The sequence below is a fragment of the Myxocyprinus asiaticus genome, chromosome 34 (assembly GCF_019703515.2).
Source record: "Myxocyprinus asiaticus isolate MX2 ecotype Aquarium Trade chromosome 34, UBuf_Myxa_2, whole genome shotgun sequence".
Lineage (NCBI taxonomy): Eukaryota > Metazoa > Chordata > Actinopteri > Cypriniformes > Catostomidae > Myxocyprinus > Myxocyprinus asiaticus.
In genome coordinates, this window is record NC_059377.1 from 31,009,125 (window position 1) to 31,025,709 (window position 16,585).

Consider the following 16,585-nt stretch of genomic DNA (forward strand, 5'->3'; position numbering starts at 1 on the left):
CTCCTTTTGGATGATTGTATTAAAAAAGTTATTTTTCAGCCTTCAAAGCTCTGGCATTTCCTTCAGGAAAAAAATAAATAAATCTTGTTTATAGCTATAACGAGTTACTACATCTTGCAGTCTAACCTGGGCAGGTGTTTTTACTAGAGGAAGTTCATCGTGGTAGCTGGAATTTAATGCGTGAAGGATTTGGGTGGGTGGAGTCTCCAAAGCTTCAACCTCAGGATGGATTTAAAACACTCTTTTCTCGACTGTATGATGGTTTGCAGTGGAAACAGTATTGATGAACAGTATGGAGTTGTTACCCCCTGCTTATGCTAGTGGCATGAAATACTTTTGAATTTAATCGGATGGGACGCAGCTTTGGCTTGTATCCACCTGCACGCGGAAAGCAACTTAACATTATCAGTGGAGCAGAAAGACTTTGGGTCGCATCTATGGCGGAGAATCCAAACTCTAGACCTGTAATAACCACCACCAGCACCCCGTACCAGGAATTCAGGAATTCATCCACTCCGTGGTATGACAAACTGTTTATGCAGATCGTGCCGAAGTACCTCATCGTTGTTGAAATTGTGAGTAAATATACTAACTTGTTAAAACTTAAATATGAACAAATTCAACAGGCTTGCGATAGGCTACAGAAGTTATTCATGTGGTGCGGATAACGTTATCTAGTGTTTGGCAGATGCTCATTATGTCTGTCTGCGTGCCGCTTCTATTTTCCCATCATGGAATTTGCACGGGTAGAATAGCGCTTTGTTAAGAACCATTAAAGGGGCCGTTCGCTAAAAAAGAAAAGAAAAGCTAGACAGAGTGCCACGAATAGAACAGAACGCATGTCTCGAGAGGCGTTTTAAAAAAAGTTGAAGTTGATTCAAACTTGTTATGTCTGCTGCTAAAGACCCTGAAATAAACAGCAAAATGCAGCGCGATGGTAATACATCATTCCAGTGCATATTTACATGGTAAAACAATTGAAAAGCAGCGCGGACGCAAAAACCCGTTCGATGTAACCTGCCGTACCATGGACGGCCGCATTGCAATGCAACCAAATGTAGGCTAGTCTCATCTACAAAATAAATAGGTTATACCAGAAATTATTTTATTTACTGAGATAACCTCCACGATATACTAACGTGTTACGACAATATGTCATCGTTTGCGGATACCATACAGTTAAATGGGGAGAGCCATAAACTGACACCTACAGTACCTGTCGCAAAATTATCCATGTCTTCTCATATAAAACAGCAATTTTATCGTAGTAAACTCCACACATAGTTCATTCCAAAAGGACTGATTTGTGTAAAACATGTTGAAGAGAAGTGGACAGGCGGTTGATTCATTAAGTAATGAAAAGCTGTTTATTCAGCACACTGAAGCATCTCCTCCATAGACTTCCATTAAAAAGGGCCGCTTGTCTCCTCCCAGTGTACGGCTCATACAATGTCTATCGGACCGCAGCAATATGCACTCATTTTCTTGCTAATCTTGTAGGCTCACTTAGTAGAAGAGTTGTGGTTATAGCTGTACTTTACCACATCTCAAACTGTCCAGTCTAAGTCTATTGTAATTTAAGAAAGTGTTAAATGTAACAGTCTGTTTCCAAATTTTTTCCCACCTGAATCTGGTTTAATGGAAATGATTGGTTACGTGTTCATTTTAGTTTAGCAGATATCTAACTTGTCCTCATTGTGCTGTTATGCGAGAACGGGAGCTGTTTGCACAGTCACAGTTGATAGTCACTGTGAAAGTACCTGCCTCTGTATTCAGGAGGAAGTATTTTTGACTGCCTACTGGCTTTCACAGTTTACATATTAGGGCTATGTAACCTGACATCACTGTCTTTCATTGGATACTTTTTTCTGTTTTACTGAGTGTTGTGTGTTATGTCCTTAAAGATACATAGGCCTACATGACAACTTTAAGGAGCACAAAGTATATGCAAAAAAGACTACATGTTTATGATGCCAACAATATTATATCAGTAGCCTATACCATGCTGATTTCAAACACCAGTTAATTCCCAAAAAGGCTTTCATGTAAATTTGACAGATTTATCATTCGACATCTATGAATAAGTACAAAATGTCAAAACTCAATAATGGCTGCAATAAGTGTAAATAACTAAAAAACTATTGTTGGGTATAGATACAGTTTGTTGCAATGCACACTACACCATGCAATACAGTGAATAAACAAACAAATGAAATATTTAAGACGTCTAAGTCATTATCAGTGCTAATGCATGAATCTTCTGACATCTAAACATCATTACATAGCATCAGTAAGATAAAGGTATCTCTTTGTTTCTAAATTGGTTGTTGCATTTTAGTTAATTTCCTTTAAAGGAATAGTTCACCCAAAAATGAAAAATTGCTGATAATTTACTCACCCTCAGGCCATCCAAGATGTATCTGAGTTTCTTTTTTCATCAAAATAGAATTTAAGACTTTTAGGATTTCATTTCAGGCCTCCTTCTCTAAACAATGTAAGTGAATGTCCTCCATTTTTTGATGGTCCAAAATGCATATTTAGGGTGCATCAAAATAATCCACACGACTCCAGTCGACAAATAAAGTTCTTCTGAATGCAAACATTTGATTATTTTTAGAAACAAAACAATACTTATATCCTTTTTAACTACAAATGTTTGCTTTCGTACATCTCTGTGACGTGCGCTCATGAGAGGGATGACATAAGCTCGTTGGTAAGGTCACGCGTCATGTGGCGGTGGAGGCAGGAAGTGTGTCATTGTTTACATTGTTTGTTTTTTTAAATTATTATTATTTGGAAATTATTTTCTATTTTATTTTCTATTGTTTTGAAATTGTTTTGAACTGTTTTGGTTTGTGAACGGCATAAGTTTCTCTTGTAAACAATGACGCGCTTCCTGACTCCTCCATGTGACGCTTTGCTATATCACGTAACAAAACAACATGGTGCCGATCACAGAGGAGTCTTTCTTTGGGAGAAACGCTAACAAAACTATATCTGACAAGAAACCTAATTAAGTTTTTACACTGAAACCTGTTTGAGTCAAGAGAGTAGAGTCTCTAGTTTCATCCGAAAAGCCATTTTAAAAATTTTGTGCGATTTATTGCAAAATGCCACGCTGCTAAACACACTATTTTTTCCTTAGAAATCCTATTTTTACTGTGCATTATCACATAAAAAACCCAATGGGTTCATCTAAAAGCTGAAAAATGTTGCTTTCAGAGGCATTATATGGAGTTAGGTTGAAAATAAGGTGCATTTCGAAATGTTCTGAGACCAATGAAGACAGACAGCACACTGGAGGTTAAGTCATTCACTAGGGAGCAACCTACAGTTCCCTTACGAGTCAGTACACTTGACACTGCGTTTGCTAATGCATTTGGGGAGTGTCTTTCCACTCAACGTAGTTGAAAGCTCTCTACAATAACACCAGTATTCTAATATTGGCTATGGTGTTTGAGTCACTACCCTTTTAGGCGTGAAGCTGTTTGCTATAAAAGCAGGCGCGCAAACACCATTCCAAAGAATTTTCTTCCTTCAAGACAGCGATTCATCTCACATCTAGAAGCCCTCTACTGCTTTGCCGTCGACTACACGAGTCAGCAGGTAGGACCTTCACGGCAACGAGAAGACTCTCTGCTTCCCTGCAGTGTTCCGGCGAACATCACTCCGCCTTGTCGCTTGACACTTTGTTGGTGAACAGGCTGCTTCAGCATCCTGATTTCCTGCAGTGCTCGGCAGGAGTTGTGTATCCTTATAAGCAATTGTATATTGTTATATTGTGTGTGTGTGTATATATATATATATATATATATATATATATATATATATATACACACATTTGCAATCAAAATTATTCAACCCCCCTGACCAGCAATACATTCTGGTGATGTGAATTAAAACACACCAACTAAAACCTCAGTAAACAGTCAAAGTAAGTTTTTAATACACATTTGAGTGATTTTGAGAACAAAGAGTTCAGTTTACCCAAATTTTAAAATAAAAAATAACTAATTCTCTCCACAAATGTCATGTCAAAAATATTCAACCCCCAATGTCAATCATCTGTGGAGCATCCTTTATCCTTAATAACAGGAAATAAATGTTTCAGGTAAGTGTTCTCAGGCTTCGGACACCTCTCTATTAGAATTTTACACATTTCTCAGGAACAAAAGCTTCCAGCTTATTGACATTCTTTGGTTTCTGTGCTGCCACTGCTTCCTTGAAATCCCAACAAAGGTTTGCAATGGGATTTTAATGATGGACTGAAAGGGCCATTTAAGGACATTCCACGACCTATCCCTGAACCAGATTTTGGACAACTTGGATGTATCCTTGGTGTTATTGTCTTGCTGGAAAGTCCAGTGATCACCGAGCTTCAATTTACACGCTGAAGGCATCACATTTTTCATGCCAAAATGGCCTGATACCTGAAAGAATCCAGGGTGTCAGTCACATAGTCAGGATAGCCGTTTCCTGCAGCCGCAAAACACCCCCATAACAGGACTGACCCACCTCCATGCTTGACTGTGGGGATGGTGTCGTTCTTGTCATCACCTTGTCATCTTACTCCAGACGTACTGCTGACCCATGGGTCTAAAACTCATTTTCAGTTTAGTGTCATACCTCTATAAAACCTTCTTCCAGGACTCCACAGGTCTTTCCTAATTACTTCTTGAATATTCAAGTCAACATTTCCCTTGGTGAAGTTTTGCTTTCTTCCACACCCCAAGAAGGTTGCTGTTGTACCATATTTAAAAAATGTATGAATGGTGCTTTGTCTATTGGAAATTGAAGTGCCTTGGAAATGTACTTTTAGCCATGACCTTTCTTGTGTAATGAAATAATCTCCTCTATTAGCTTTTGAGACAGCTTATTTTTAATTGCATTTTTTGCATTGAAATACATTTTTGCTTACAACGCTAAACTTAAATTTTAAAACTTAAATAAGTGCCATTGCAGATTGATGACTTAATTTTGTTTTAAAACAATTACTTGTGTAGCCTTACACATTTAAGAAACAGCTACATCCAGTAGGGTTTGAATAATTATTACATGGCTGTATTTTTAAAAAATCCTGCTATTTAGAAATATTAGGTTATATATTCACACTATGACTTTGAATGTGTCACTCAGCTGATATAGATGTAAAGTTTAAAAATTCTGGGTCATCAGAAAAGCTTACCTTTGTAAATCCTTACTGTCTTGTGGGGGGTTGAATAATTTAGATTGCAACTGTATATAAAAGAGTCGCTTACGTCTTCGCGTCTTTTTAATGATGTGATACTGTAAGTATTCCTTGTGCAAGAGGCACATCCCACCATCAGATCAGCATGAGAGCTGCATTCACTGTCTGGGCCATGCCCACGCAGAGTCTGTTCACATGGAGATAGACTGCCCTCACTCTGAGGGCATGAGTCTCAAGACGCTTCACTCGAGAATCGCCCTCGTTCTGAGGGATGATTCAGCCTCCCGTGCCCTCACACCCGCCTCTTCTGTGACACACAAGGAGGCACGGCGGGGCCGCAAGGTCGAGCAGGATGAATTTGAGGTGGTCCTTGTGCCGGCACACACCCCGTGAACCCCTCAATCTCCATGTAACGCATCTATGCCTCATCTCGTTTGGCGGTTCTGATGCTGGGGATGATAAAGATGTCATGTCTCTTGCTGCATCAGAAAAATACTGTTCCCCTCTCCTCCAGTGCTGTTTGTCGGGAAAGGAATATTGTTGTTCAAAATGTTGTTCAATATGTTGTTTTCTGTGTCTCACATAAATCACATGCAATAAAGTTTGCACATTATGCACAACCGCTTCCCAATGGTGAGCAGCGCATTATATCATGTATAAACATACAAAGATTGGAAAAAGAGTACAGCGCTCGCACGAGATGCTCACACTTTTTCAATAATGGGCTTTCCCACTTCAAGCCCACATATTTTGCACAACCGCTTCCCAATGGTGAGCGGCGCATTATATCTTTTAATGAATTACAAAGATTGCAAAAATATTACAGCGCTCGTTGCACATGCATGAGACGCTCACACTTTTTCAATAAAGAGCTTTCCCTCTTCAAAGCCTCACATTATGCACAACCGCTTCCCAATGGTGTGCGGCGCATTATATCATGTTATGAACATACCAAATTGCCCTCTGTCCTGTTACGCGGACGCGTGGCGAGCTCTTACTGGCATTCCGACTGGGTGCAAAAAACGATCTAACATAATTATACGATCCAATTTGCATGTCGGCCGCCCTGTTTCAATGGTGTTCTGTCTTCCACGGTTTCGTCCGAAGACGCGCCGGTGTTAAGAGCAACAATACACAATCTTCTCGCAAAGAACGCGATAGAGGTTGTTTCATATTAATTAATAAGCCTGCTGTCCAGCTGCATGAATGCGTGGCAAGTCCTCACGGGCTTGTCAGAGCTGCTGTTTACAACGATCGAATCGAGCACAATCTGTGGTCCGACCACAAAATATGCCGGTGTTGCATGCACAGACTTTGAAACACACAGTGGGATTTACAGCCGTTATTTCCTCATTCTGGAGAAGGACGGCAGGCTTCGGCCCATTCTAGTTCTGAGATGCTTGGTGCTCATGATGTGCCCTTTCAAAAGGTTAACTCAGAATCAGATCTTATCGCACATCCGTCCTCGGGACTGATTTGCGGCAGTAGATCTGAAGGACGCATACTTCATGTACCAAATGCACCGCGTTACAGGCGGCTTTTTAGATTCATTTTCGAGGGAACTGCGAATCAATTTAAAGTCCTTAATTTCAATCTGTCTCTGGCTCACCGCACGTACACGAAATGTATCGATGTGGCGCTCGCCCCATTTAAAATGAACGATGTGTGTGTTTTGAATTACCTCAGCGACTGGTTATTACTAGCCAATCAGAGGCACTACTGAGCGAACACAGAGACTTGCTGCTTTGCCACATGGAAAATCTGGTCTAATGTCAACTGGGCAAAAAGCACACTTTTCCCCAGCCAGTAAATCTCCTTTTTAGGAGTTCATGCATGTGCACCTCATGAACATGCACATACAGACCAAACTTTGGTCTCTGTTTCAGTTCAAACTGAAAAAACATTACCACTGAAGTAATTTCATTTTCATGTGCATCACGGTAACTCGCCACTGTCTGGCTACTCTAGCACCATGGACAGCACCAGCCTTCTACCAACAGTTATGCTGGGTCAAGTTTCAGAAAGAAAGTGCTGACCACAAATGCATCCAACACAGGTTGGGGCGTGATGTGTAATGGATGCCCGACTTGCGACACCTGGAAACAGGTGTGAAACGGCTGTGACATGTCAACCGCCTAGAGCTACTGGCTGTCTTTCTAGCTTTGAGAGCTTTTCATTCCAATATTGTGAATCACCACATTCTGATTCGTTCGGACAACACAACAGTAGTGGCGTATATATGTCGCCATGTTGCGCTGGCCTACGTATGTCCAGCGAAAAGCAAGTATGCGCTTCCCCCGGTGTGTCTCCTTCAATCTGTCATCAGCAGAGTCCGAGTGGGCATGGAAACATTTCTGTTAATTGTGCCAAAATGGCCCAATCAGTCCGAGTTTCTAAAGATGGTAGAAATACTGGACGGGCCTCCATGGGAAATACCGATGAAGAAAGATCTTCTCTCTCAAACACATGGCATGGTTTGGCATCCCCAGCCAGAGCTGCGAAGCCTAAACATGTGGCCTTTGAACGGAGCACGCTAAATGCACCAGAACTGACGCATTCAGTTATGAACAACATTTTACAGGCCAGAGCGCCGTCCACGAGATGCCTCTATGCGCTAAAATGGAATGTGTTCACTGATTGGTGTCTTTCACATGGCAAAGAACCAGTAAACTGCCCCATACATGAAATTGTCATACTTCTTCAGGAGTGATTAGACGCAGGACTCACTCCATCTAATATATCTATGCATCATGCCCCTGAAGCCAGCGCCACTATAGGCAAACATGATTTAATCATAAAGTTCCTTAGAGGAGCAAGACGATTAAATCCACCTCGATCGGCTACAGTCCCGACTTGGGACCTAACTTTGGTCCTAACAGCAATCGCAGGACCCCCCTCGAAAGCCTTTGAACTCTGTTGATTTTCGCATGCTCTCCATTATGACCGCACTACTGCTGGCTCTGGCCTCAGTAAAAGGGATCGGTGGCTTACATGCACTATCAGTTGACAATTCATGTCTGCAGTTTGGCCCCGGTCTTTCAAAGCCACTGTCAAACCCAGAAAAGGAAATCTGCCTAAGGTTCTAACCACGCCCTTCAGAGTGCAGGTGATTCACCTTCAAGCCTTCTTTCCTCCTCCATTTAATTCAGATAAGGAACAATTCTTGCATTTGTAATGCCCTGTTCGGGCGCTACACGCATGCGTTGAGCGCACCCGCCAGCTCAGACTGTCTGATCAGCTCTTTGTGTGCTATGGAGGACGCACAAAAGGAATGTCCGTCTCCAAGCAAAGACTTTCTCACTGGATCGTTGCTGCGATTGCCCTGGCTTACAAGTCGCAAGATAAGATTTGCCCAATTGGTGTTAAAGCATGCTCAACTAGAGGCATAGCCAGTGTGTCTTTACAAGATATATGTTTTGCAGCACGATGGTATTCTTAAAACACATTCGCAAGGTTTTACAACCTAGACGTAACGTCTTTCTCTTCACAAGTCGTCTCTGTTTAGAGCGCTTGCTATTTCGTTTGCCAAACATATACTTATGCCCCTCCCTTTAAGTTTGGGCTCCCCATCATTTTACACAACCGCCTGCATTTAGGCCATTGTAATTTACCATAAAGTCACAAGCACTTTCATTATAAATGAATTCCCTTCCCGACTGGGTTCGTGAAGGGATTAATTCATACTATATCAGAATCAGAATGAGCTTTATTGTCAAGTATGCTTACACATACAAGGAATTTGTCTTGGTGACAGGAGCTTCCAGTACACAACAGTACAAAACAGCAACAAGACATAGATAATAATTAAAAATTGAATAAAAAATAAATAAATATCAAAATAAAATAAAGTATATATAGAATACAAAATAGACTATATATATATATACATACATACATACATACACACACGGACACACACATACATAGTGCAAATCTAAATACAAATCTGTTATATACAGTGCAAGGGAATGTAATGGCAGAAAAGGTTGGCTCTGTTGGATAAAAGATTAGACTGTGAATTGCACACAATTATTATTCAATGGGACAGTTTTAACTGTTCATGAGATGGATAGCCTGAGGGAAAAAAACTGTTCCTGTGCCTGACGGTTCTGGTGCTCAGAGCTCTGAAGCATCGGCCATAAGGCAACAGTTCAAAAAGGTAGTGGGCTGGGTGAGTGGGGTCCAGAGTGATTTTTCCAGCCTTTTTCCTCACTCTGGAAGTGTATAGTTCTTGAAGTGGGGGCAGGGGGCAACCAATAATCCTCTCAGCATTCCGAACTGTGCTTTGTAGTCTTCTGATATCCGATTTTGTAGCTGAACCAAACCAGACAGATATTGAAGTGCAGAGGACAGACTCAATGACTACTGAGTAGAACTGTACCCCTAAAAGGGCGGGACTCAAACACCACAGCCAATTTAGAATAATGGCATTATTGTAGAGAGGTTTCAACTAGGTCGTGTGGAAGGACACTCCCCATATGCGTTAGCAAATGCAATGTCTCGTTCCCTTCGTCTCAGGGAACCGAGGTTACGTGCGTAACCTAGATGTTTTCTATGCAGCTAAGTGCATTCACTCCAAACATCCAATTAAAATTTCAGTTTCAGGCTGCAGATGATGATTGGACCCCATAACCTGTTTGGCAGACATGGGACAATGGTAATCAGTAGATTAAGAATTTATTATGTATAATTTTATTTAAACATGGTTGGCAGTGATTGGATGATGCTGGCCATTACTTTGAATCAGAATTAATTATGCTGATTTCCAATGTAATGTCTGTAACGTCTCAAAAACATGAATAACCAACACTCCTGGAAACATAATAAACAATTTGACAAAAAAAAAAAAAAGAAAAATCTTACTTTCTATAGCTTGGTATTATTTCAAATTTCACAACTTGGTCCCACTTTCCACATATGTTGCTGAAAATTTTTAGGAAAACTATTTGCTCTAGATTTATTAGTTGTTTGTTTTTTTGCCTGTTTATTAGGTACTACTAGTTATAAATCAAAAAGGGAAATAGAAAATGCATACAGCAGTCATGCTCGGGTCTCAGGAGGTTAATGAAGAAGCCAACAAAGCCTCCTTTTCTGGGTTCTCTAAAAGGAATCTGACAGTTAAACTCATATCTTGTTCTTTGTGTGATTGTGGTCAGACTAAACGTTCCTCACTTGATGAGGAAAGATAAGGTCAGTGTGTTTTAGAGGAAGTGAACTATATTTAAAATCACTGCCAAGGGCTAGTTTAATTCAATGACCCAGTTTTGAAAATGATGATGGCTCTGCTTTTATGTTTTTATTTTGAAGCAGGTTTGCCACAGCCCATCAAAATATATCACTTAAATAAGAAAAATTAAAAAACTGTTTCTGTTTAACATCTTTGAAAGATACAAGAAGTTGACACTTTAAAGACCTAACCTTCTGCTGAGTTTTTCCCCATATACTGTATGTAAATTACACTATTAACAGGCTAGTCAGACATATAACAACATGAACTACTACATAGACATGGTTGGTTACAGAATTGGTCTTACTGGAATTGAATTTGGGCTTTAATGATCTGAAACGGAATCCTACACCTTCGAATTCAATTGCTGATATCCACTCATATGCATTTGCAAATATCATATAGGATATTTTGATATTTATCCATATATATGTGTTTTAAATTTTTGTTTTATCAAATGTTTTATTTTGTTACTCTATTCCAGCAAATACTGGTATATATATACTATCACAAATAGGTGTTTTTTTTTTTTTTTGGGAAGGGGGAGTCGTCGTCATGTCATATCTTGCCTATAGTACACCAAAACCCCCCTCCTAAAATCCCAATTTAATGCCAGGTTACAGATAACAGAATTATCATGTTTTAGAAAATTTTCAAATAATTTTCCAGAGCATTAAATATTTTAAAGCATTTTTAAATGCATGTTTCTATACCACAGATTTTAGGTCTGCTGGTGTGGACTTTGATTGCAAGCACAGACTATTTCCGATTTCCCCCATTTGGATGGGTGTTGTTCGTGTCTGTCTTCTGTTGGGTTCTCACACTCTTCCTCCTAATCATTATCTTGGCCAATGGACAAATCCAACAGGTTCCTTGGACTACTCTGGTGTGTACACTCAATACAGTTTTATAGTAAATTCTTGTATCTACAAAGCTGTGATTGAATTTAAAAGAATGCCATCATAGTATGTGGAAACAGACCTTGAATAAAAAATAAAAACAGCTTTGCTTTTCTTTTGGGCAAAACTTACAAAATACCTGAATTATTTTGAAAAAACGTATTACAGTGTGAATTGTTGTTACTAACTAGTTCTCTACCTTTTAGGTTCTCATTTTCAACAGCAGTGCAGCTGTTTTGTACATGTCGGCTGCTATTGTCGAGGCAATGTTGGTGAATAAACAGGACAAAGGTCACAATGATTACATCTACTGGGCAGCATCTACGGTAATAATCTTAAATCATCATTTTTAGGTATCTGTATAGTAGCATGCAATGTAATTTGTACCAAGCTCCTTGATTCCTACTACATGTTTTCAAATAAGGACCTCATTAAAAAAAAAAAAAGTTTGCCTTAAGTTTTTTTTTTTTTAAGATTGCATCTCTCTTTTTCTGTGTTCCAGTTTTTTGCATTTGTTGTTTCTCTGAGTTACGCTGGCAGTGCATTCTTCAATTTCAAATCCTGGAAAAACGGAGATGAAGGAAGGTGTAGATGGTGTTTTTTAATTCAAACTTAAAATACTGTATGTCTCATACTGTATGTATACTTATACTCTTCAGGTATGGGCTAAAGTTAAAAAATATTTAATACCATTGACTTTTGTCTTTATTAATAATGAAGAAATTAGCATTTTGTGTTGCATTTTAAGTATATCCACAAATATAGAGATTTGTTTAGATATTATTCTTTTATTTGATATGATGTATCACGTATAGTATATTTCAATACATATTTTATTGTATGGAATCTTATTTCATAAGGATTATTGACTAGATGTGAATGAACAGACATTGAATGTTTCACCTTTGTGCTTTGACTCTTATTTGTAGCCTATCATCTAAAAATGTGTGTCGTGATGTTGACTGAACTTGACTAACAGCTTTCTGAAAGTCTTGTGGTATGAAACTTAGTGCCATGATGTTTTCACAAAACTACAGTACATTATAAGCACAATGTATAATGAAGGGTTTTAAAGTCTGGACCTACATGCATTATAGACAGTTTTGGACAAAGTTTTCCTCCTGTTCTAATGCTGTCTGATATTTCAAGAATTGACTTACTGGAATTTTATTAAGAGCCTGAGGAAAGGAAAACAATGTTTCAGTAAGAAACAAACATTTTCACTTGAAGCACAGTCCCAACTCAGTAAAGTGGTCTACTCATGTGAACAGGGATATTCTAAATAGGCAAATAGAAATAAAGTGTTTTTTAAATTACATTTGTTAAGCTTGAGTTCCCATAGCACTGCCACCTTGAAGTAAACCAATTTGTCAAATTCAAAAGGTTCAAGAACTCCAGTATGTAAATATGAAATGCAAAGAAGTCATTGTTACTGATCATTATTTGCACTGTAGGGTTTGATTAAAGATAGTACTAGTGTTAAATATGCCTGTGTGTGATTGATTCAGCCCATGTCATCATAATTTCACTCCAGCCAGGTAACCAAAGTTGGCAACCCAGCGGTAGAAGTTATTATAAAACACAAATGCATGTATACACTTTAACTTACCTGCAGATGTCTTGTTACCTGTTCAGTATAGCAGAAATATGAGATAAATGGCATATAATAAATGTTGAATCTCTTATGTCATCAGGCATGACAAGTTTCTTTTGAGTAATGTGTTCCAGTTGTAATTCATGCTCTCAGGCTTCTTGTCCTGCAGTGTGCAAACTAAGTAAAATTGAGCAACTCAAATTGAACATGTCAGATCCCGTTTCCTATGCCTAAATTAAACCGAAACCACGCTTTTTGTTACACCTCATCTAAAATTATTTTAATGACGCAACTCTATCATAGCGTAGACAGCTTCGTTGATTATAATGAGTGTTCTAGTGTTGTCGCATTAGTGCTTTTGCAGTGCACGTGGTGTCACAGCGATACTAGTACTTTAAAAGATAAGTAAATGATCATGGGGACTAGACTACTTACGATCAAAACAAAGAATTCTTAAGATCGCTCAGCTCGTAAGTCATTTAATTTAATCAACATGTAAGTAATATTAATTGACAATAAAGTATGTTACCTTCATGAACACTTTTCCACGTTTAATTTCACACCGACGTGTTATTGCTTCTGTTCGCGCTGTTTCCCAATTGTATTCCCATGCAGATGTTTCGCTGTTTATTTAGCGGTTCTTGTTGCAGCGCAGCGTTTTTAAAAGAACTTAAACTGTAAAAAAGACATCTGCGTTCTGTTCTATGTTAGGTGTTGCGTCTAGCTTTTTTGAGCGCAAGAACGTGTTTGGTGTGAACAGACCCTTACTCGTTATGAACCTTTAATATAAGACTGTAAAAAAAGAAATGGACAAAAACAAAACATCTTATATGTGCACAGATGATTCTCCTAACGGCGTTCGCATGTGTTCGCTGCACGGGGTACCACATCATTTTTGCATACGGGTTCTTTGAAGTGGTCACGCTGGGTTATGCTGTCGCAATCGTCCTTTCCTTATCCCTGACATTTGTGAAATGGGCTTTAGCTGTAAGTACTTTTCATTTACTGAAACTCAGATAACTATATATGTCACATGTATATTAGATTATCACTGTAAACCCTAATGTTGTCATTACTGGAAAAATTAAGTTGTCTTGAAATGTCAAATTTCAGGCCATAACGTTAATATCTGCTCCTTTTATGTATCTTAAAAATCCATAGACTTAAGTGTTAACTCAAATGATTGAGTACAAAATTGAGGCTATAGGAAATGTAATTATTTAATCATGTTTCCTCGGTCAAAGGTAACTTATGGATGCATTTAAATAGTTGTTGTTAAGAATTCAGAGATGTTTTAGCTCTTTTGTAGTATTATTTATGTTTGTTTTGTTAGTTGTTTCATGTGATGTCACCGTTCGAGTAATCTGTGTCCCCTTTGGTCAAATTAGATCCTGATAACACAACCCCAGTTCTCCTTGTGCATGAGCAACGGAAGTACAGGCATATATGCGTTCATGTGGAGAACTGATTAATTTTATGATTCACCTAGAATCAGTTGAAATCTTTATTTGAGCTGTGTTATTGCATGATCTAAATTTGAGTCAATTCTATTGAAATTATTAAGTAGAAACAACAATATTTAAAAAGCAAATCTGAGTTTAGTCTACTTGCATATGGTTACCTTAACTTAAATAGTTAAGTTCATTCTATGTGAACATAAATTAAGTGAACTTCTAAGTTTTGGAGACACAATTACTCCATTCAGTTGAGGGAAGGAGTTTACTCAATTGAGTACAGTCAACTTATTAGGGTTTTTAGTGTAGTAGTGTATGATTTAAAATAACATTAAAATATATCTGTGTCCTGATGAACACACACTCACATTCTCTCTGTTCTAATAGGAGTTTGTGTTCGATACACTGGGATTCATCTTTGTCTCTGTTGGTTCCACTGCAGTTGCTTTAAAGTCTTTTCTAGACTCACTTCTTGTTGCTGCCTCAGTAAGGCTTTCATTTTGTGATCAAATAATGCATTTATACAACCAGTGCTGAACAGTTTGTTTGTGAGGTGTAGTTTACATATAGAGTAAATTATTCTTCATAGCACTCACATCCAACATTCTTTAACACTAACCTAGTTTTAATCCACTTTTCGCTCTATTTTGTTATCGACAAAGTGAAAGTGCGTAAAAAATTTTTTGGGAAATTTGCCGTCTTCTGCCTTTTTCCATTCAAATGTCCTTTTATCGATAAAAATGGTGTGTGTGATAACGTCATGCCTAAAAGAAAATCCACTTTGTCGTATAGGTTTTGGTTTATCGCAAAAGAAATCTGCCCTTAAGCCGTTTCCATACAGAAATGTGTGTTTATCGTTAATTGTGTAGGCTAACTTTCACCTCCCAGAGGTCCCTCATTTTTTTCCTCAGACGTTTTGGTAAAAATGGGGAGAGTATTGAGACAGTTAATTGAAATTAGACAGCTTACTGTCATTTTAATTTCACAAATAAATGCAATCAGAAGATGGAATTGCAATCAAAAGGGAACAGTTGCCCTTCTGATAGGACTGTAATATTGGTCCTGATAGTGGGTGGGTGCAGGTGTAGTTCTCAAGGTGGGCCAAGTTCATGACTGGGTGGGCCTGTGTCCTGCATATTTGTCCAGCAACTTTTAACGACCAACTGAACTTGATTGTCATCTCAAATTAATTTTAGCGTCATAATGCAATTGATATTTTCTGAAGAAGCTCCGCAAATGCGATCCAAGGTAAAGAGGGTTAGATTTAAAATATTTAAAAGTTTTAAAATGTTCAAAAGCTCGTTTTCTGAAAGTGAACTCAGCATTGGACAAACAGTTTTATCTAGTCTTGAAAAAAGTGTAGAACATTCTGAGAATGTCATTCAGCCGACTTTTTTCATCCACAGAACAGGGTAAAGCTAATTTAAGTTTGTGTAAAAAAAAAAAAAAAAAAGGCACATATAGGTCTAAAAACATTTTTTTTTTCCGTTTGGTAATTATTTTATTTAATGCTTTATTCATTTGGTAATTTATTTAATTTAATTTAATACAGGGAATTTTGCCGACATTTTTCAAAAGTAAGCTAAACAATAATTTAATAGTATTGGGCTATATGTTAGTGTTTCAAAAATGATGCTTTCCTCCTAGTATTGTGTATTTATTTTTAATTTAAAACGTAAATTTTTTGTGCACAGAAATGATGCTTTTTTGATTTGTTTTTGTATTGTGGGCTAATTCCATGACTGCCGTCTATTATTTTGAATGGTGTGGAAATGCAACTTTAATAAATAAACGGATGGATTAAATTAATCACAAACAGTGGCCATTAAGGTTTCAGCATTGGATCTGTCCATAACCCATAATCATGTACAATAAATTGGCTTTCAAGGATGTATACCTTGTGGTCATGATTAACAGGCTAACAATGGGGGAAAATTCTGTCATGTGACACCATAATTTTGCGTTAATGCCAATTTTCTCGACAAAAAGTGTTTCCAAACCAGTTTTCGTGACATTTGAAGCATCGACATAGAGTTTATGCATTAAACGGAATATTATGTTGACACTTGTCAAATTTTAGCGATAATTTGCATTTCCATCAGCTTTATTTTGATGCGCTAAAGCTTTTTTTCCGCAAAAAAATCCTAAGAAACGAAAATCCTTGGATAGAAATGTATTTTCCATCCAAGGATTTTTTGCTAAAAAGGTTTTAGCCTGTGCTAA

The 16,585-nt window shown here is 38.1% G+C and overlaps 1 protein-coding gene across 1 annotated transcript; it reads left to right on the forward strand.

Annotated features, from left to right (window-relative positions):
* The first annotated feature begins 254 nt into the window (after positions 1 to 254).
* LOC127425072 (CKLF-like MARVEL transmembrane domain-containing protein 8) lies at positions 255 to 15,482 on the forward strand. The gene is made up of 4 exons (XM_051670706.1): positions 255 to 575; positions 11,134 to 11,301; positions 11,521 to 11,640; positions 11,817 to 15,482. The coding sequence occupies exons 1-4, from the start codon at positions 351 to 353 to the stop codon at positions 11,928 to 11,930; spliced, it is 627 nt and encodes a 208-aa protein (XP_051526666.1). The 5' UTR covers positions 255 to 350; the 3' UTR covers positions 11,931 to 15,482.
* Positions 15,483 to 16,585: the final 1,103 nt, after the last annotated feature.